The sequence below is a fragment of the Miscanthus floridulus genome, chromosome 16 (genome assembly GCF_019320115.1).
Source record: "Miscanthus floridulus cultivar M001 chromosome 16, ASM1932011v1, whole genome shotgun sequence".
In the NCBI taxonomy this organism is placed as follows: domain Eukaryota; kingdom Viridiplantae; phylum Streptophyta; class Magnoliopsida; order Poales; family Poaceae; genus Miscanthus; species Miscanthus floridulus.
In genome coordinates this window covers 40,446,774-40,470,447 of record NC_089595.1, presented here as the reverse complement: position 1 = coordinate 40,470,447, position 23,674 = coordinate 40,446,774, and the positions used below count along the sequence as shown (strand labels likewise).

General features: G+C 42.6%; 1 protein-coding gene across 1 annotated transcript; it reads left to right on the top strand.

Annotated features, from left to right (window-relative positions):
- The first annotated feature begins 20,454 nt into the window (after nucleotides 1-20,454).
- Nucleotides 20,455-22,052, top strand: LOC136512168 (UDP-glycosyltransferase 88B1-like). The gene has a single exon (XM_066506149.1). The coding sequence runs from the start codon at nucleotides 20,526-20,528 to the stop codon at nucleotides 21,969-21,971; it is 1,446 nt and encodes a 481-aa protein (XP_066362246.1). The 5' UTR covers nucleotides 20,455-20,525; the 3' UTR covers nucleotides 21,972-22,052.
- Nucleotides 22,053-23,674: the final 1,622 nt, after the last annotated feature.

Here is a 23,674-nt window from a genome sequence, read left to right as displayed (position 1 = left end):
TCTCAATATTCATTCATACATGAGAGTTTTGTTCGGGAGAACGACTTTCCAATTAGAGAGGCGAATCACTCCTTTCAAGTGGTTGCACCTGGAATCATGCATGAAACTAAGTGGGTAGTTAGTAAGGCCAAATTGGAAGTAGCTAGGTTGGAGTTTCGCGCCGACCTGCTTATGTTGAAGTTGGGAGATCTAGATGCAATTCTGGGTATGAATTGGATGTACCAACATCTAAGTATGTAGAGCTTCAACACGTACTCATTAGGCCAAAAGGTTGTTCTTTATGCTTCCAAGAATCACCAGATTGCCTTGCATATAGCTTGAAATTCAAAGCTAAGGCTTCTGTGGGAGTAGAATGTGTGCCCGTGTGTGTGAGTTTCTCAATGTTTTTCTTGAAGAGCTTTCGGTAATTCCACCTGAGAGGGATATAGAATTTATTATTGAGTTGTTACCTGGCTCAACTCTAATTTCTAAACCACCATACAAGATGGCACCTAAGGAGTTAGAAAAGATGAAGAAGCAATTTGTTGGAACTGTTGGATAAGGGTTATATTCAACCTAGTTCTTCACCATGGGGATGTCCAGCCTTATTTGTAACTAAGAAGGACAAAAGCTTAGGAATGGTTGTTGATTACCGACCTCTTAATATGGTCACTGTGAATTAGAACAAGTATCCCCTTCCTCGAATTGATATCTTATTTGATCAACTCAACGGGGCCAAATTATTTTCAAAGATTGACTTGAGTTTGGGTTATCACTAGATCCGTATTAGAAATGAGATATATCGAAGACAACCTTTTCCACTCGATGTGGCTCTTATGAGTACACAGTGATGTCTTTTGGGCTCACAAATGCCCCGTCATATTTTATGTATCTCATGAATTCCATATTTTTTGAAGAGTGAGATGTGTTTGTGTTCATCTTCCACGCCATTCTGATTCAAACCGTGGAGCAACTCGGGTACCACTAGTACTACGTAGGTTCAACGCCCACCTACATGGATTTGCAGGATCATGTGCATTTTTCTTTAGGAGAGTGCACTAATTCATGCATTGATATACTCAAGTGATATATGCTCGGATACACAACAGGGAATGTTTGCTATATGGACTATGTCATGACACTTGGTGAACAGTAGTAGTAGATGTGCTCGGTAGTAGTTTGTAATAAGAGTATGTAAGACTATTAAGGTTGTAGTAGACTTTAATTTGGTTTGAAATGACTTCGATATATGTACCTATTAAGTTTAAGTTTTCTATTTATAGATGATGTATTCTATCTTGTGAGAAATGTGATCGCAATGAGAATATTTAGGTGTGTTAATAGCAGCCGGTGTGTATTGAATCGACAATATGGCACTAAACAATTCACTATCGGGTGTGCAGTGATCCGGCAATGGTGCCATGAGTGCCACTTCCGATTCTTGTATGAACCCGGCGGTGACACTCAATATATCAGTATTAGGTCATGCGCCAACTTGGCAGGATACCACTGTAGGCTGATGGTGTGCCTTAATAGACTATTATCACTTCCGGGAGTGATAGGCGGCCCCCTCACTGCCGATTGTCCTCTACTGTAGAGCAAAATTCTGGCAGTGACGGGTTCCGACCTGACAGTGATTATAGTTACGGACATAGTGATCTACCAATGCACACTACGTCAAAATAGCACTTCACTGCCGGTTCATAACACTACATCACTGTCGAATTTTGAACCGACACAACCATACCAGCAGTGATGAGGGTCAGCTATCACTATCGGTTCCTATAAACCGGCAGTGTTCTTCCACTTACTGCCGGTTCTTTATAGAACCGGTAGAGTTCCGGTCCACCAACACTACCGGTTTATTAGACCACCCAGCAGAGTTCAGTTCCACCAAACACTATCGGTTTGTATTTTAACCGGCAGTGTTATCATAACGAGCACTGCTAGTTTGTGGCAAGAACCGGCAGTAATAGGATAAGCTAACGCTGCCGGTTTGTGGATTAAGCTGGCAGTGCCATCTTGGCCAACACTGTCGGTTTGTTTCTAACCGGCAGTGAAGGTTAAGACAACACTGCCGGTTAAATCGGTAGTGATGGCCCGTTCGTATTTTATTGTTTTATAATTTATTTTAATTTATATTTTTTTGTGGAATCGGGTTTCGCTTTATATACGCTACGTAGACGATAGGTCCATCAATATTAAACATTACAAATGTTATGGTTACAGTTCAAATATTCTTATCAAGAACTCGATCCCTCAGAATAAAAAAGAAATTATTCGATAAGATGAAGCATGCTTCTCGGACTTCTTACAATAATCTAGTGAGCCGCTCTGGGCCATACTGGTCCTTGAACTTCACTGATTGTGTGATGGAAAATACTCTATCTTTTTCTAATACCTCGGCTAAGATGAATTTTGCCAGCTCCGATTGCAGTGCGACGATCTCCATGTCTAACAGCCTTTCGTGGTTACATTTCTTGCGCTGTCGTTCAAAAAGATGATATCCAAAGAGGAATCAGTAAATCATTTTGTTGAATTATTAATAGACATAAATGAAATGGGGATTATACACACCAACTTATCTGCTTCTTCCGATTTCCCGCCGATGCAGCGAAGCATTGCCCACATTACATAAAACCCGCATTCATTATTTTCCGCTGGCTATTTTAGGTACTTTCCCTCCATTTCGACAACCTTGAATGGGACCTGCGTCCCACCGATATGTCATCTTCGGACACTATGCAACATTAAAAGGAGAAACATTAGAAAGCGGTATGTGTGGCTAGAAAATAATATGTTATTAGGATCACTTACTAATTCAGTACTGCCACCAGTGCATTCAGATGATGAAATGGTTTTTTCTTCGAGTCCCACACCTCGATCAGATTTTTAGCAAGATTGACACAAATAAAGACGAAATGGTTGCTGCAATCACAGAATTCTAATTATCAAATAATCTTAACGAAAAAGAAGCATAAAATTAAAAGCCGAGAACACATACTCGCAGTTGTAGGCTAGAAGTATGTGGGGTTTGTTCTTCATCTTGAATTCATCGAAAACAGCAATCAATCTCTCTTTCAAGTCTTCCATGTCACATCCATGGAGGCCTAAACATGTCTTCTCATTGGCTCGCAAGGGGTCCAAGAAGCCTATGTTATCCCATTTGCTTTTTAGTATGCAAAATTTTGCTATACACCTACATAAAATTATGGGAATTGGTCAAAAGTTAACAATTTATGTCTCAAGAGAGTAGTTAATTATAATATCGTGCGTGTAGGGTACTTACATAGTCCACAGCGTCAACATTTGTGAATCGAGAGAGCGTTTCTGGTATAGCTAGAACAAGCACTCCTACTCGACATCGAACTTCTCTTCTTCAGGATAATGAAAAACATGTGGTGAACGAATAATAACCTCAAAACCAAAGTCCGCCGTCTCTGTTGCTTGAGCCATGTAATATTCATGCAACTGGTGCATATATGTTGTCAAATTTTTATACTCGTCATCGGAAACCAAAAGATTGCCCCTTTCATACTTCATTGCCGATGTTCCCGTCCCTTGTACATCATAATAGATGTTCACAGCATCTTCCATGGTTAATTCGGGGTTGTCTTCGACGTACTTTTGTATCTTCATTGTGTATTTCATCGGCTCTTATTGTAGCGTACTGATTCTATGTTTGCCTTTCGAATTCGGACTTCAACAAACACGGAGGCAGTGAGGCACAGAGATTGAAGAAACTAACATAATCTTCCTTCGAGATGTGTGCTGTAAATTTTCCTTCCATCAAGTTTGTAATGCTGCCACTGAACGGTCTTTTTCTTTTTTGTTGGTCCACTTTGGGAGCATTAGCGACCGAATTCAAGGACCTTTTCTGCGACTGCGAGGATGCCTTTGATCTTATTTTGGGCTGAGGTGGTGGAGGAGGAGGAGGATGACGACCAAAATTCTGTTTTTCTGGGGCTGATGAAAATGGAGGAGGAGGAGGAGTCTTCTCTTTTCTCGGGGCTGATGAAGATGGAGTCGGACGAGGAGGAATAGAAGGAGACCTCTGTCTTCTCGGTGGTGATGGCAAAGGATGAGGAGGAGAGTGATCTCTGTTGGGAGATGGTGAGTGATCATCGCGGGTGGGCGAAGACTCGCAGTCGTCCTCATCATTAGAGGACAATTGGTGGTCAAGCTTAATGAAGCGCTTGCGCCAGGCCACTTGAGAGCCCTTGTTATGACCAAGTTTCGGCCAGTCTTCCTCTGTGGGGTACTCAATGTGTATCTTGTTATACCTCTTATCAAGTATTCTGTCAATGGTGATGCGAGCGTACCCTTGTGGAATTAGGCGGCCATTAATGGTCCCGTCTCCCGCAGGCCAGGCCTGGCCGAGTGCCACCTTGTCCTTTGTCCATTCCTAACGGATGTACAACTTGACATTGACGGGTTCAGTGATGCCATCCACTAGATGAGGCACATTCGCATCTTCTTCGTCGAGCGGGGTCGATCTGTAGCTCCTGCGACCCCTAAACTATGGGCTAAAGACAGTAGGAGTAGGGTTTTATGGTACTCCTGACCCCTTGGACAGCAAAATTTGCTGGACTCGTTGAAAGGTCCTAATGGCTAGAGGGAGGGGGTGAATAGCCTAATAAAAATTTCTACAACAACACTTAATCAAACCGGTTAGATAATTATGAGGCGAAGCAAGTGTTGCGCTAGCCTACTAAAAATGCAAGCCATCTACCATAATTCTAGTTTATATAGTTTCTATCCACACAATAGCAATGTCACTATGCTAAGTTAGTGTGCTCTCAAAGGCTAACTAAAGAGCCACACTAACCAAACTAACAAGCTCTCACAACTAGCTACACTAAAGAGCTTGACAACTAGTTTGCGGTAATGTAAAGGGAGAGAGCAAGATAGTTATACCGCCGTGTTGAGGAGTGAACCAATCAATCACAAGAATCAATATCAATGAAGACCAATCACCTCGGAATCAAAGGATGAACACAATGATTTTTACCGAGGTTCACTTGCTTGCCGGCAAGCTACTCCTCGTTGTGGCGATTCACTGACTTGGAGGTTCACGCGCTAATTGGCATCACATGCCAAACCCTCAATAGGGTGCCGCACAACCAACACAAGATGAGGATCACACAAGCCACGAGTAATCCACTAGAGTACCTTTTGGCTCTCCGCCGGGGAAAGGTCAAGAACCCCTCACAATCACCATGATCGGAGCCGGAGACAATCACCACCCTCCGTTCAATGATCCTCGCTGCTCTAAGCCGTCTAGGTGACGGCAACCACCAAGAGTAACAAGCGAATCCCGCAGCGAAACATGAACACCAAGTGCCTCTAGATGCAAACACTCAAGCAATGCACTTGGATTCCTCCCAATCTCACAAAGATGATGAATCAATGATGGAGATGAGTGGGAGGGCTTTGGCTAAGCTCACAAGGTTGCTATGTCAATGCAAAATGGCCAAGAGAGTGGGCTTGAACCGGCCATGGGGCTTAAATAGAAGCCCCCACGAAATAGAGCCGTTGTACCCCTTCACTGGGCACAACGCGGGGTGACCGGACGCTCCGGTCCGATCGACCGGACACTGGCCCTCAGCGTCCGATCACGTGATTCAAGCCACGTGTCCCCTGCTTCAAATACTGTTCGTCAGATTTCAATGGTCGTCTGCTGACCGGACGCTGCGCACAAACTGACCGGACTCTGAGCCTCCAGCGTCCGGTCGTTTCCAGTAAGGTTCTAGAAACGATATTTCACGACCGGACGTGTCTGGTCATGCTTGACCGGACATAGCCAGCATCCTGTCACTTGTTGACTCCATTCTGCGCTGTTGGTCAACACGACTGGACACTGGACCACAGCGTCTGGTCAGTCCAAGACCCAACATCCGGTCGTCGATGACCGATGTCGGCGTCTATGCTGTCACACTTGACCGGACGCACTGGTCCCTCTTTGACCAGCGTCCAGTCACTCAACGACCAGCAAGACTAACTCCTCTTCACCTCTAACTTCTTCACCCTTGCTCAAATATGCCAACCACCAAGTGTGTCATCTTGTGCACATGTGTTAGCATATTTTCACAAACATTTTCAAGGGTGTTAGCACTCCACTAGATCCTAAATGCATATGCAATGAGTTAGAGCATCTAGTGGCACTTTGATAACCGCATTTTGATACGAGTTTCACCCCTCTTAATAGTATGGCTATCAAACCTAAATGTGATCACACTCTCTAAATGTCTTGATCACCAAAACAAAATAGCTGCTACAAAATATACCTTTGCCTTGAGCTTTTTGTTTTTCTCTTTCTTCTTTCCAAGTCGAAGCACTTGATCATCACCATGCCATCATCATCATCATGCTATGATCTTCATTTGCTTCACCACTTGGAGTATGCTACCTATCTCATGATCACTTGATAAACTAGGTTAGCACTTAGGGTTTCATCAATTCACCAAAACCAAACTAGAGCTTTCAATCTCCCCCTTTTTGGTAATTAATGACAACCCTTACACAAAGATATGAATTGAAATTCAATTGAATCCATGTTGCTTGCCCAAGCATATTTACTATGTGTAAAGGGATATGGACAAGTTTCATGAACCCCAAATAGTAGCAATTGCTCCCCCTATATATGTGCTAAGAGTTTGGATTGTAGCTTACACATATGCTTAGATAGGAAATATAGGAGTCAATGTCTACCAAATGATTATAAGGTATAAAAGATGGACCTTTGAAGCGTGATACCAATCGGAGTGCACCATTATACCATCCTTAGCACCATGGTTAGCTAGATACCACTTGAAAAATACTTTGAAAAGATAGCTAAATACCACTTGTAAAAACTTACATGGAAATGAAAGTTCTCTAGTGATTTCATTTCATCATTCAATCTTACAACTAGCATACATCACACAAGCATGGATATTTTAAATTTAGAACTTATGCCATGCAAGCAATCATATGAAATGCACATTCAAATGCACCATATAAGTTCATGAGCTTGCTCTCCCTACTTGTGTGCTCAAAATTTTAATTGATCCCTTTCCTTTGTCATATTTCTCCCCCTATGTCAAGTTCTCCCCATGTATTAATATCACTAATATTTTTCTCCCCCTTTTTTACTATCTTTGTACACTAATTTCTCCCCCTTTGTCATCAATGGCCACAAAGGTTCAAAATGTAGATAATACCATTTGTAGGGTCGAGATTATCAAAGTCAATCAATAGGGTGAGGATCATTTTCCCAAATTTGGTTCAAACTAGAATATTTGCCAAAGATATTTAACTCAGTTTGATCCAAGGACAAGCTTCTTCACACCTCCAAATAAGGGTTATCTTATACCATGTTGAGTTAAATACTTAAAGCTCATTTTCTAGATTAAACACTAGGTTTACAAGCCCCCAAACAAGTCATATGCTATCACTAGATCAAGTCAAGCATAGAAGCAATAGTGATACCATATAAACATCAAATTCATTTGATTTTCATGAATGAGCCTAATAAAATGGAGAAATGACTAGATGCACTAGACGTGTCCTTAGCAAGGATGTATGCCATGCCAATCAACTTTTACCTTGGATTGCTCAAAGGAGAGGCATGTCATATAAGTGGGGGGTGCATCAACACATATTTGAGAAATCCAATATGTTCAACTCATTCCTTAGCTTGCAAAACCTTTTCTCATCCAATGGCTTGGTGAATATATTGGCAAGTTGATCTTCAGTGCCTATACTCTCAATGCAAATGTCCCCTTTTTGTTGGTGATCTCTTATGAAATGGTGGCGGACATCAATGTGCTTTGTTCTTGCATGTTGAACTGGATTGTTTGTCAACTTGATTGCACTCTCATTGTCACATAGCAATGGCACTTTCTTGAACTTGATTCCAAAATCATTCAAAGTGGCCTTCATCCAAAGTACTTGTGCACAACAAACTACCGGCGGATATGTATTCGGCTTCGGCGGTAGATAATGCAACACTATTTTGCTTCTTTGATGACCATGAAACAAGTGATCTTCCTAACAATTGACATGTGCCTGAGGTGCTCTTCCTTTCAACCTTGCATCCCGCATAATCCAAGTCGGAGTAACCAACTAACTCAAACTTTGCTCATTTGGGATACCACAAACCAATATTTGGTGTATGCTTCAAGTACTTCAATATCCTCTTTGTAGCCTTCAAATGACTTTCTCTTGGTGAGGCTTGAAATCTTGCACATATGCATACACTAAACATGACATCCGGCCTTGATGCGGTCACGTAGAGTAAGCTTCCAATCATAGACCGATACAACTTTTGATCCACCATATTTCCACTTGCATCACTATCCAAGTTGCCATTGGTTCCTATTGGTGTGCTAATGGCTTTACTATCATTCAATCCAAACTTCTTGATCATGTCCTTGATGTACTTGCCTTGACTCACAAATGTACCATTCTTCAATTGCTTGATTTGAAGACCAAGGAAGTAACTCAACTCTCCAATCATGGACATCTCAAACTCATTAGCCATCATCTTTCCAAACTCATCACAAAAGTCTTGATTGGTTGATCTAAATATGATATCATCAATATAGATTTACAACACAAATAGATCTTTTCCAATCTTCTTGATGAAAAGAGTAGTATCAACCTTGCCCATTGTGAACCCTTTAGAGAGTAGGAAGTCCCTCAATCTCTCATACCATGCTCTAGGTGCTTGCTTCAAGCCATACAATTCCTTCTTCAACTTGTATACATGGTTGGGCTTCTTATCATTTTCAAAACCGGGAGGTTGCTCAACATATACTTCTTCATTGATGTAGCCATTGAGAAATGCACTCTTAACATCCATTTGATAGAGTTTGATGTTGTGGGCACAAGCATAGGCTAGCAAGATTCTAATTTCTTCCAATCTAGCAACTGGGGCATATGTTTCTCCAAAGTCAAGACCCTCAACTTGTGTATAGCCTTGTGCTACCAATCTTGCTTTGTTCCTTACAACTATCCCATCTTGATCTTGCTTGTTTCTAAAGACCCATTTGGTTCCAATCACATTGTGTCCCTTTGGTCTTTCTACTAATTCCCATACTTGATTTCTTGTGAAGTTATTCAATTCTTCATGTATAGCATTCACCCAATCAACATCCTTCAATGCTTCATCTATCTTCTTTGGTTCAATGGATGACACAAATGAGAAATGCTCACAAAATAAAGCTAATCTTGACCTTGTTTGCACACCTCTAGAAATATATCCAATTATGGTGTCCAATGGATGATCCCTTGCAACATTGGTTGGTTGGAGGATTGAAACTTGATTGCTTGCACTTGCTTGATCATTGGGTAGAGATGATGTACTAGCCACTTGATCTTATTCATTATCATGAGTGCCACTTGTACTAGCTTGATTTGTATCATCTTGCACATTTGAGTTAGAGAGCACTTGCACTTGATCATCTTCATCATCATTCACTTGCCTAGGCCTCAATTCACCAATATCTATGTTCTTTATGGCATTTGAAAGTTGAATGCCTCTAACATCTTCCAAGTTCTCATTCTCTACTTGTGAACCCTTGGTTTCATTAAATTCAACATCATGAACTTCCTCAAGAGTACCACTATCCAAATTCCAAACTCTTTATACTTTGCTTGTAGTGGAATATCCAAGTAGGAATCCCTCATCACATTTCTTGTCAAACTTGCCCAATCTAGTGCCTTTCTTCAAGATATAGCACTTGCAACCAAAGACCCAAAAATATGCAATGTTGGGCTTTCTACCATTCAAGAGCTCATATGGTGTCTTCTCTTTCAATCGGTGACAATAGAGGCGGTTGCTACAATAGCAAGTCATGTTGATAGCTTCGGCCCAAAAGGATTGACTCACATTGTACTCACTAAGCATAGACCTTGCCATATCAATGAGTGTTCTATTCTTTCTCTCAACAAGGCCATTTGATTGAGGTGTGTACTTGGCCGAGAATTAATGTCTAATTTCAAATTCATCACACAACTCATCAATTCTAGTGTTCTTGAACTCACTACCATTGTCACTTCTAACTCTCTTGATGGTTGTTTCAAACTCATTGTGAATGCCCTTGACAAATGATTTGAATGTTGCAAACACATCACTTTTGTCCACTAGAAAGAATACCCATGTGTATCTAGTGTAATCATCCACTATCATAAAGCCATATTTGTTACCACTAATGCTAGTGTATTGTGTTGGCCCAAACAAATCCATGTGCAATAACTCAAATGCTTTACTAGTGCTCATCATGCTTTTCTTAGGATGGGTGTTTCCAACTTGTTTGCCAGCTTGACAAGAGCTACAAAGCTTATCCTTTTCAAACACAACATCTTTTAAACCTTTAACTAAGTCATGCTTAATCAATCTATTCAATTGTTTCATTCCAACATGACCAAGCCTTCTATGCCATAACCAACCCATGCTAGACTTAGTGAACAAATATGTAGATAATTTAGCTTTACTAGCATTGAAATCAACCAAGTATAGATTTTCATATCTAAAGCCTTTGAAGATCAAGTTAGAGCCATCTACATTTATGATCTCTACATCATCTACCCCAAATGTGCATTTGAATCCAAGATCACACAATTGAGCCACGGATAGCAAATTAAAGTTTAAGCTCTCTACTAGCAACACATTGGATATGCTCATGTCATTGGATATTGCAATCTTACCAAGCCCTTTGACCTTGCCTTTGCCATTGTCACCAAATGTGATACTATCATAACCATCATTCCCATTGGTGTTGATTGAGTTGAACATTCTTGCATCACTGGTCATGTGTTGATATCAAGAACCCAATGCCTTCCTCCGGCTTTGTAATTGACCTACAAAAGAAGATCAATTCTTTTTAGGTACCCAAACTTACTTGGGTCCTTGAAGGTTAGTCACTAAGCTTTTTGGTACCCAAATGGCTTTCTTCTTTAAGCCCATCCATGGTTTACCAATGAACTTAGCCTTCACACCATTTGTACCCTTAGTAAGCACATAGAAAGAATCAAGCTTAATGGAGGATACATTAGCATTTTTGCTTTTGTTCTTGCACTCATGCTCTACATGATCAACTTGCTTGCAACTAGTGCAAAACCGACCATTATTCTTCACAAAACTAGTCTTGTGAGGAGCAAAGGCCGCCTTGCCTTTCTTGGGGGTATAGCCCAATCCCTCTTTGTAGAGAGAAGCTCTTTGACTACCCAAGCGCATAAGCAAGCGGTCCTCACCACCATAAGCCTTAGCCAAGGTGTGAGTGAGCTTGTTAACCTTCTTCTTGAGATTCTCATTCTCAACCACTAGTGAGGCATCACAAGTGAGACCATTACTAATAGATGAGGTGGAAGTGGAAGTACTATAAGAAGGGTTAGTGGGAGCAACAATGATAGGCATAGATAGTGATTCATCAATTATATCACAACTTAAACCTACATTGCAAGTTTCAACATGCTTGTTCTTATGTTGTTCATTAAGCAAAGAAGAATGAGCCTTTTCAAGCTTTTTGTGAGCCATGCCAAGCTTCTCATGGGCTTCCTCTAGCCTCTCATGAGTTGCTTTGAGCAAATCAAGGGCTTGCTTAAGGGCTTTTACCTCCTTATTCAAGCTCTTGCATTCTCTTCTCTTAATGTCAAAATGTTCTTTAGCATCTTCTAGCATGTCGAATAGTTCATCCTTAGTAGGTTCATCATCATCACTATCACTATCATTATTATTTTCTTTTTCATTTTCATCATCATGTTCTTCATCACTTTCATCATCACAAGTTTGTACCTTAGTGGCCTTAGCCATGAAGCATGATGAAGAGTCGAAGAGAGAAGGCTTCTCATTGATAGCAATGCTTGCAAGAACCTTCTTGGTGGTCTTGTTATCATCACTATCGTCATCATCATCACTTGAGGAAGCATCACTATCCCAAGTGACCACATATGAACCACCCTTCTTCTTCTTGAAGGCCATCTTGTCCTTCTTCTCTTTCTTTTCCTTCTTGTCCTTCTTCTTGTTCTTGTTGTTGTCATCATCATTGTCGCTATTGTATGGACATTGAGCAACAAAATGATCTTTGCTTCCACATTTGAAGCACCTTCTTGACTCTTCTTTGTTCTTGGATGAAGACTTCTTTATTCTAGCATGATAGCCCTTCTTCACCATGAACTTGCCAAATCTCTTGACAAAGAGAGCCATCTTCTCATCATCATCATCATCATCCCATGAATCATCTTCTTCACTTGATGTTTCTTGCTTGTCTTTGCTCTTGGATGATGTGGCCTTGAATGCCACGCTCTTCTTCTTGTCATCCTTCTTCTCATCTTTCTTCTCCCTCTTTTCTTCCTTCTCATCATCATCTCTATAAGCATCATCGGTCATAATATCTCCCAATATTTGGTTTGGTGTCATTGTGTCCAACCTGGTCCTCACTAGCAAGGTGACCAACATGCCAAATCTTGCGGGTAAACATCTCAAGAACTTATTAGAGAAGTCCTTGTCCTCTATCTTTTTACCAAGTGCTTTGAGATCATTGACGATCACTTCCATTCGATGGAACATGTCCGGCACACTCTCATCTTCCTTCATCTTGAAGCTTGCAAACTTTTCTTTGAGAATATATGCCTTTGCACCCTTCACGGCTTGAGTGCCCTCAAATGACTCTTCCAACATCTTCCATGCCTCATGAGCTCTCTCAATGTTCTTGATTTGCTCAAAGGTTCTCTCATCCAAAGCATCATGGATGGCACTAAGAGCCATGTCATTGTTTTGGAGAAGTATTTCTTCGGCGGCGGTGGGAGCCTCTTCATCTTCTATCTCAATCTTTGTTTCTACCACTTTCCAAATCTTCCTATTGATTGACTTGATATATGTTGTCATCTTAGCCTTCCAATAGGGATAATTTGAGCCATCAAATTGGGGTGGCTTCTTGGTGTTGTTGATTTGAGCCATTTATACACCGAAGGTTGTTAAACCTCAAATAACGGTGACCTCGGCTCCGATGCCACTTGAAAGGTTCTAATGGCTAGAGGGGGGGGGTGAATAGCCTAATAAAAATTTCTACAACAACACTTAATTAAACCGGTTAGATAATTATGAGGCGAAGCAAGTGTTGCACTAGCCTACTAAAAATGCAAGCCACCTAACACAATTCTAGTTTATATAGTTTCTATCCACACAATAGCAATGTCACTATGCTAAGTTAGTGTGCTCTCAAAGGCTAACTAAAGAGCCACACTAACCAAACTAACAAGCTCTCACAACTAGCTACACTAAAGAGCTTGACAACTAGTTTGCGGTAATTTAAAGGGAGAGAGCAAGATAGTTATACCGCCATGTTGAGGAGTGAACCAATCAATCACAAGAATCAATATCAATGAAGACCAATCACCTTGGAATCAAAGGATGAACACAATGATTTTTATCGAGGTTCACTTGCTTGTCGGCAAGCTACTCCTCGTTGTGGCGATTCACTGACTTGGAGGTTCACGCGCTAATTGGCATCACATGCCAAACCCTTAATAGGGTGCCGCACAACCAACACAAGATGAGGATCACACAAGCCACGAGCAATCCACTAGAGTACCTTTTGGCTCTCCGCCAGGGAAAGGTCAAGAACCCCTCACAATCACCACGATCGGAGCCGGAGACAATCACCACCCTCCACTCGACGATCCTCGCTACTCCAAGCCGTCTAGGTGGCGGCAACTACCAAGACTAACAAGCGAATCCCATAGCAAAACATGAACACGAAGTGCCTCTAGATGCAAACACTCAAGCAATGCACTTGGATTCTCTCCCAATCTCACAAAGATGATGAATCAATGATGGAGATGAGTGGGAGGGCTTTGGCTAAGCTCACAAGGTTGCTATGTCAATGCAAAATGGCCAAGAGAGTGAGCTTGAACCGGCCATGGGGCTTAAATAGAAGCCTCCATGAAATAGAGCTGTTGTACCCCTTCACTGGGCACAACGTGGGGTGACCGGATGCTCCGGTCCGATCGACCGGACACTGGCCCTCAGCGTCCGGTCACATGATTCGCGCCACGTGTCCCCTGCTTCAAATACTGTTCGTCAGATTTCAACGGTCGTCTGCTGACAGGACGCTGCGCACAAACTGACTGGACTCTGAGCCTCCAGCGTCCGGTCGTTTCGAGTAAGGTTCCAGAAACGATATTTCATGACTGGACGCGTCTGGTCATGCTTGACCGAACATAGCCAGCATCTTGTCACTTGTTGACTCCATTCTGCGCTGTTGGTCAACACGACCGGACACTGGACCACAGCGTCTGGTCAGTCCAAGACCCAGCGTCCGGTCGTCGATGACCGATGTCGGCGTCTACGCTGTCACACTTGACCGGACGCACCGGTCCCTCTTTGACCAGCGTCCAGTCACTCAACGACCAGCAAGACTAACTCCTCTTCACCTCTAACTTCTTCACCCTTGCTCAAATATGCCAACCACCAAGTGTGTCATCTTGTGCACATGTGTTAGCATATTTTCACAAACATTTTCAAGGGTGTTATCACTCCACTAGATCCTAAATGCATATGCAATGAGTTAGAGCATCTAGCGGCACTTTGATAACCGCATTTTGATACGAGTTTCACCCCTCTTAATAGTACAGCTATCAAACCTAAATGTGATCACACTCTCTAAGTATCTTGATCACCAAAACAAAATAGCTCCTACAAAATATACCTTTGCCTTGAGCTTTTTGTTTTTCTCTTTCTTCTTTCCAAGTCGAAGCACTTGATCATCACCATGCCATCATCATCATCATGCTATGATCTTTATTTGCTTCACCACTTGGAGTATGCTACCTATCTCATGATCACTTGATAAACTAGGTTAGCACTTAGGGTTTCATCAATTCACCAAAACCAAACTAGAGCTTTCACTCATGCTTCAACAGTCGCGTCAATCCATGCGTCCATTCTGTCTTCCATCTCTTTTAGTCTCCTTAAATACTCTGCCTCCTGATCCGCTCTACCCCTCGAGTGGCTCCGATAAGTGTTAAATTCTTGGGGGAATGCTAGTTTCCAAGAAACAACACCGGTTCCTCTAGTGCGACCAGGTTGCTCCTTGGTTCCAAGTGCTTGGTTGAAAAATAAAAAAAATTTGGCCCGCTTGAGATTCGAGCGCGGGTCGCGGGGTCGAGAGTGCGCGGCCTTAACCGCTGAGCTAGGATAGGGAGTTCGTTTAGATTGGTTTTATTTTTTTCTTTTATCCCGTCGTAATGCACTACTAAATAATAAATGCAAAATCAAAAAAGTTAGGCCCGCCTGGGATTCGAGCGCGGGTCTCAGAGTACAGAGTGCGCGGCCTTAACCGCTGAGCTAGGATAGGGAGTTCGGTTAGTTTGCTTTTCTTTATTTATTTATTAATAGAAATAATACAGTTAGTTTATATTCTAAAATAACACAAAAATTTGTGTCTTGATTGTTTAATTCTATGATAATTAATTAATGGTCTATAATTATCAAATAATAGAGTTTGTGAACATCATCTCAATATTTGATTACATAGTCAATAATTAAATTATAGAGATACGCACAAAATATAAATTAGATATTTAGTGCGAATTACTGATACAACGTCTGCATAATGATTACATAGTTAACAATAATCTATCTATCTTTAGGTGCATCAACAATGAGGGCCTCATTGTGATCAAGCCGTACGTAAGCAGGTTCGTCATCCTCTTCAAGGATAGGTAGGGGTACGTTCACCCTAAATGGAGGCATTTCCTGATAGCCCATGTAGTCTTCTTCGTCCATCACTCCATCGACACCGACAATCTTCCTTTTCCCTTCTAGGACTACTTTTAGCCTTCCTTTTGTCTTGTTGTCCCTTGCATAGAAGACTTGCATAACATCTCTTTCAAGGTCGAAGGGGTCGTCTCTGTATGCAGTCTTAGTGAGATCAACGGTAGTGAACCCTTCGCTGTCAGTGTTGATTTCCTCGAGCCAGACCCACTGGCAGCGAAAAAGAGCTACCTTCAATGGATCGTAGGCTAGCTCCCATATCTCCTCTATGAAACCATAGTATGTCGCCTGCACGTTGTCGTTTTTGTTGTGAGCATCAAAACGAACACCACAATTTTGGTATGTGCTCTTTCCATCTTGCTTTTTTGTGTAAAATGTGAATCCATTGATCTCATACCCTTGGTACTTAAGATATGTACTTGAAGGTCCCTTGGCTAAGGCATCCAGTTGATTACCCAACTTTATTCCTAGCAAGCGACGTCGCAACCGGTTGACAAATTCCTCCTTATGTTTTTTTATCTAGACAAGCCTGTGACCTGCTCGGATATAGAGTTTGCAGCGATTGCCTGTGCTCATCAATGTATGGTATCACACCCTCAGCTTGTTGTAGAACAATGAACTGTGCCTGTCTGAAAGAAATAGGGTCATCTACTATAACAGATTTCTCCCCGATCGTTCCTTTGCCACGTAGTCTTCCCTCGTGAGGAGATTCTGGAACTCCAACCCTATTGATGTCCAGATAATATGTGCAGAACTCAATGGCCTTCTCCATTGACCATCCTTCAACCATGCCCCCTTCTGGCCTAAATCTGTTCCTAATATACCTCCTAAAAACTTTCATCAATCTTTTAAAAGGGAACATCTGATGCAGGTACATTAGGCCAAGGGCTCTAATTTGGTTAACAAGATGAATGAGCAGATGCAATGAGATATCAAAGTAAGTCGGTGGGAAATGCATCTCAAGCCTAACGAGAGTTTCGGCTATGTCTCGCTATAGCTGCTCTAGCGTGGACACATCAATGACCTTTTTTGAGATTGCGTTGAAGAACGAGCAAAGCTTTATGATTGGGGCGTGGACCTTTGGGGGGAGGATACCACACAGGGCAACAGGGAGCAGCTGAGTCATAATGACATGATAGTCATGGGCCTTCATAGGGCCATAGTTGAACTTGAGTTCTCTCATGTTCACTAGCCTCTTCGGGTTCGCACAGTAGCCCGTCGGGACTTTGAGTTCATTGAAGAAAGAAATAAGCGCACGCTTTTCTTCCTTCTTCAATGTCCATGACGTAACCAGAAGTTTGAACTGGCCATTCTCTAGCTCCACGGGATGCAACTCCTTGATTCCCAAGAGTTGCATGTATAGGCGTGTGGCTAGTGAATCCTTCGATGTCCCCTCGGTGTCCATCAAGGTGTTAAGAGTGTTAGCGCACACGTTTTTAGTGATGTGCATGGGATCAAGACAGTGGCGTACACTCAGAAATGACCAGTAAGGTAGTTTCCAGAAAACTAATTTTTTCTTCCAAACGCTTCCATCAGGCACTACTACTGCATTGTCCCCCTTCCCAAGGACAACCTCCAGTTTGTTGAGTTCTCAAAGTATCGCAGGCCCATCTCGATATTTTGGAGCTAAGCGTTTCTCAATAGTACCATTGAAATCTTTTCTGTTCCTACGGTAAGGGTGATCCTTAGGTAGGAACCTACGGTGTCCCATATAAACAATCTTTGAGTTATTTGGCAGATTTACCGCATCGGTGTCGTCCAAGCACTCGACACATCCAGTATAGCCTTTTGTCTTCTCTCCAGACAACGAACCTCGACCTGACAGGTCGGTGATTATAGCGATAAGTACTCCCTTGATTGTGACATGTTCCTTTTTGTACTCGTCCCAAACATCCGACACTCCCTTTTCAAACATCTCCACTAGTTCATCGATCACTGGTTCCAAAAACACATCGATGTCATTCCGAGGTTGTCTTGGCCCTTGGATCAGTAGTGGCATCTGGATGTACGACCGCTTCATATAGACCTAAGGTGGAATGTTGTATATACAGAGCGTCACTGGCCAGGTGCTATGATTGCTTCTAACCTGGTCGAAAGGATTCATCCCATCTATGCTCAAAGCAAACTATATGTGCCTTACCTCTCCACCGATGTCCTTATAGAACATAGTATTGACAGTCCTCCAGTCATGCCCATCGGCGGGGCGCCTCATCATTGTATCTTTCTTACGCTCTTCGCCATGCCAGCACAACAGCTTGGCTGACTTTGCACATGCAAACAGCCTATGCACCCGGGGAGCTATAGGGAAATACTAAACGACCTTTACAGGACCTCCTCTGGTCTTGGTACCCTCATCTGACGGCTCTTCCTTATACCGTGGAGCTTCACACTTGGGGCACTTGTCCAAGTCTTTGTATTTTTCTCCACGGTACAATATGCAATCATTGAAACACGCATGGATTTTTTCAACCTCGAGGCCGATAAGGCAGATCATTTTCTTGGCCAAGTATGTCTTTTCTGGCAATTCGTTTTTTCTAGGAGCATTTTTCTTATTATACCTAATAACTGATCGAAGCCTTTATCGCTCAATCCGTTTATCGATTTGAACTCTAACAGCATGATGTCGGCTTCCAGTTTGGTCATTGGACAATTCCTATACAATATTGTTTTACCATCTTGTCTCATTTTCTCTAGCTTTCTCAGCTATATTTTACTAAGACATCCGGTCTCTACATTACGTAGCAGCTGAGAAATGCCATCGTTATCCTCGATGTCGTCAGCCAGCGTATTCCTAAACACATTATTAACTATAGCCATAGATTCCGTATTAACACCGGGTTCCTCGTCAGCATCGTGGATGGCTACGTCAGGCATGTCCACATCATCATCGTTTTCCTGCAGAACATTCACACCAACCTCACCATACATAGTCCATATCATATAGTTTGGCATGAACCCCCTGGTAATCAAGTGCGATCGTATAGACTCAATTTGACAAAAGTTCCTTTGATTCTTGCAATCTTTGCATGGGCAGAAGACATGGTTCCTATTTCCAGCATGGGCTTTGGCATCGGTGATAAACTGGCTGACGCTATGCATGTACCGCTTGTCCGTTCGGGACAGATGCATCCACTCTCGATCCATCTCTGCACAAAAAAATACTGAGACAGTAATTACAAAGAATTAATAAGAAATCGAGCTTCATGAGCAACAATTGTAGCTCGAAAGTACCATTTTTGTAAAACATTATTATACATTAATTATTGGAAAATTAAAATTGGTAGCCCCGGCCTTGTAAATTAAAAATCGTAGTAAAAAACAATTATTGTACAATACTAAAGAACATCTATTCTACTCTACTTCTAAGAACTAATTATAGCATCATATACTAACAATGATGATCTTGACCACCATGTAATAATTAGCTAGGAATTTAAATATATTCATAGACACCAACCTTTTGGATGATGGATTTACCATAATTTGAGCCTTGCATAAATGTCCAATTGGAAAAATGCTCTCTAGAATGAAGAAAGAACTAGAATGGGAATCAAGCAATGTAGCCATCAAAATGAAGCTAATTAAGCAACAAAATCAAATAAGTGGATATTTGTTACTAACCTTAAAGAAAAAGATCAAGCTATTCTTCAAAATCCAAGCCCTAGCTTCATGGTGAAGAGCAGACGCAATAATAGAGGGAAGGGCCCAAACGTGCGCCTCTATTCTCGGGATGGAAGAGAGGAGGAAGAAGAGGACGGCTGCAGCTTTTTTGTGCTGTAGATTTATCACCGTCGGTTGTTAGCTAGAACCAACAGTGATAGATCTAAATCATTGTCGGCTCTTGGCTTAAACCGGTAGTGATGAGTGACCGCCAAAACACTGCCGGTTCAAGCCACAAACCGGTAGTGATGTGGTCCTTCACTATCGGTTTTAGCCCAGCCTCAATTATTTTTTTTATTTTCAAACTCATAACCGACAGTGAAGGTACATCACTGCTGGTTGTCACAAATCCAGCAGTGATGAGGACGATAGTGATGTCCAAATCTGACGTAGTGGCACATATATATAAGCATACAATAATGCTCTGGTTGGTCAAGTTTCACATCAATCACATACACCCACTATACTGTATGTAAAGTGGAATCAATTATATGTCCACAACTGTACTATAAAGTAGCTAGAATACAATAATGTTCTGGTTGGTCAAGTTTCACATCAATCACGTACACCCACTATACTTAGGGCCTGTTTGGTTCCTTCCACTCCTCCTAAAATTTCTGTCACATCAAATGTTTAGACACATGCATGGAGCATTAAATATAGACTAATTACGAAACTAATTGCACAACTTACGACTAATTTGCGAGACGAATCTTTTAAGCCTAATTAGTCCATGATTTGACAATGTGGTGCTACAGTAAACATGTGCTAATGATAGATTAATTAGGCTTAAAAAATTCATCTCGGAAATTAGCCTCCATCTATGTAATTGGTTTTGTAATTAATTTATATTTAATGCTCCTTATTAGCCTCTAAACATTTGATGTGACATAAATTTTAGGAGCGACTAAAGAACCAAACACCCCCTTAATATAAAGTAGAATCAATTATATGTCCACCTACTGTACCATAAAGTAGATAGAATCAAATTAAATGTCGTTTACTTATATGTCTACTGGCGGGTTAGCCATCAACGTCTCAACGATCTATATATCTCTTAACTTTATTTGGCTACTCGTCGCCACAGCATTTTTCTGTCCCCATTTCGATCTAACTAGACGAAGCGATGAAGAAGACTGTGGTTTTGTACCCCGCCCTTGCCGTTAGCCACTTCGTCCCCATGATGCAGCTCGCCGACGTCCTCCTGGACGCTGGGTATGCAGTCGTGGTGGCGCTTATCGACCCTGCGGATAAAGAAGACGTCGCCTTCGCTGCCGTCGTCCGCCGCGTCGCAGCATCGAAGCCTCTCGTCGCCTTCCACAAGCTGCCGCGGATCGAGGACCCTCCCACCGTCATCCATGACGCGCAGTTTATCCTCAGGTACCTCGACCTCGTGAGCCGCTATAACAAGCTCCTCCACGGCTTCCTCTGCGCCATGCCTCTTGGCAGTGTCCAAGCCGTGGTCGTGGACGCGTTTTCCAGCGGGGCGCTTGACGTCGCCAAGAAGCTCGGCATCCCGGCGTACTCCTTCTACGCCACGAATGCCTCTACGGTCGCCGTCTTCCTCCAGCTTCCCACGATTTGCAGGGAGGATCAACCAAGCTTCAGGGAGCTAGGAGACACCCCTCTCAACTTCCATGGAGTCCCACCCATGCCGGCGTCTCACCTTGTCGAGGAGGTACTCCGGGATCCGGAGAGCGAGGTATACAAGGTGATGATGGACGGGTTTCGCAGGATCCCGGAAGCAGTAGACGGCATCCTGGTGAACACGTTCACGTCATTGGAAACTCGGGCGGTGGAAGCTCTCGGGGACCTGCGGCTGCGGCATCTCCCGGCAACGCCGCCGGTGTACTATGTGGGGCCCTTGCTCGCCGGAGCTGGCAAGGAAAAAGAAAAGCATGAGTGCCTCTCGTGGCTCGACGAGCAACCGGAGCGCAGCGTCGTCTACCTCTGCTTCGGAAGCATTGGCACCGGCAACCACTCCAGGGAGCAGCTGAATGAAATCGCTGTCGGCCTGGAGAATTCGGGCCACCGGTTCCTGTGGGTGGTGCGAGCTCCTCCAAGCGACGACCCCGAGCGGCCGTCCGACCACCGCACCGACCCAGACCTCGACGAGCTCCTGCCGGATGGGTTCTTGGACCGAATAAACGGCCGCGGCCTCATCCTCAAGCTGTGGGCGCCACAGGTGGAGGTGCTCCACCATAAAGCAACAGGCGCGTTCGTGACGCATTGTGGGTGGAACTCTGTGCTGGAAGGCATTAGAGCGTGTGTGCCTATGCTCTGTTGGCCATTATATGCGGAGCAGAAGATGAACAAGGTGTTCATGGTGGAGGAGGCCGGGATTGGAGTGGAGGTCGCAGGATGGCAGCAAGGGCTTGTCAAGGCGGGGGAGGTGGAGGCTAAGGTGAGGATGGTGCTGGAGTCCGAGGAAGGGGAGCGGCTCAGGGCGCAGGTGACGGCGCTCAGCAAGGCGGCAGCTGCGGCATGGGAAGACGGTGGTTCGTCGCGCGTTGCGTTCCAAAGGTTCATGTCAGATGCCGAGAAGCTCAAGGCTCAAGCGATGCGTGCGTAGGTTGGATGAAAAATGACTTCTAAAATAATATAATGTCCGAGCAGTCTTTCTTCTGTGAATTAAGAGATCGCTCTTATGGAATTTTAGCTTATTTCTTGTCTCGTGTGTGACTGTTGTATGCTATTCAAAGATATGTTGTCTATAATATTTTGTTTTTGCGCAAACAAAATAGACAAATTTGTACAAGAAATTGTCTGTCATCCTTATAAGTACACAATTAGTTTTTTTGCTAACGATCAAAAACGTTCAGGGCAAGTTTAAAAAACCGCTACCATTCCCTCGATCGTAAAAAAAATTGGCGCGTACCACCTCCCACCACCAAATTGCACTATCACTTGTGGCTATACGTGTGATACAGTCCTTTTGTACTAACATGTATGAATCTTGTCATCAATATTTTAACTTGTAGTAAACAATTTTAAATGAGAAAATTTTCAACTACAAAGTTTTAGATCTCATCGATAATTACAACTTTGGTATAGAGCATGTCTCTATCCAAGGTCATTTGAAAAAAATCAAGAATTTAAAATTCAAAATCTAAAAACTTAATTCATGTATCTGCAACCCTAAGCGATCTCAAACAAAAATTTTATCAACTACAAAGTTTTAGATCTTGTCGATCTATACAATTTTGATATAAATTTTATCTTCGTCCAACTTCATTTGAAAATATATGAATTTATTTGTACCACAACCCGTTTTAAGGATGGATGACTTAGTCAACCGCTCTTGAAAATCGATTTCTAGAAATGTGGACTTAACAAACCGCTCCTAGAAATCACCAATTTTCCAAGACGGTTGACATAAGCAACCTGTCGACATAGAATTTTCGTCCCATGCCGAGGACACATGCAGCAAGCCGGAAGGGTCCGCTCGATGGAGCAGATCCGTCTAGCTTCAGCGCAGGGATGGTCGATCCTGCGCAATTCTCCCGAGACGTGCCAGTCAATTTGACCCTGCAATTGACAAGGAGAGAAAGTTCATCAGTAATTAAGGGCGGAACTTACCGGTGTTGCCAGACAATCCCGAATGTGCAGCTATGAGAGCCGATATGAAAGGAGATCGACTAAATAGTCGATTCCAACATATTCATCAGAATAAATCAGTTAAAGCTCATGGGATTATGTAAGAAGAATCGGTTATCATTTAGGATAAACATCATTGTTTGAGCACATATGAATCAATGGCAATAAGATATCAACGATGATTGGTTTATGTCAAGCGAATGATTATAAGTAACCGAACCCCTTTTTATGTAGAGAAACAATTCAACACCACTCAACCATTTAATAAAGATAAATCTAATGAACATGTTAGATCTCATCTATCACCATTACTAGTGGGGCATGAGGCAGAATCATGCAGGCCGTAATACAATAATAAGATCATGGGGCTAACATATCTTTCATCCTATCTTTACTTTAACAGTCTCGTGATGTGAACTGTTCGTGAAAGCGCTCGATATCGGTTAAAACAGCCGATTTAGGCATAACACACAGTTAAAGTCATGCCTTACCAGGAATAGATCTACTGAATAACGATCCCCACTCTGCGGTGCTAACAGTAGGGTGTGAGGCAGAATCACACAGGCCATGATAATGGGCCATGGAACGGTTCTCGCTAGCCAATAGATCTACTCGAGACGCAACATGCCTTAACCGCACGTTATGCACGATTAAGATTGATGTAAAATAGCCGATAAA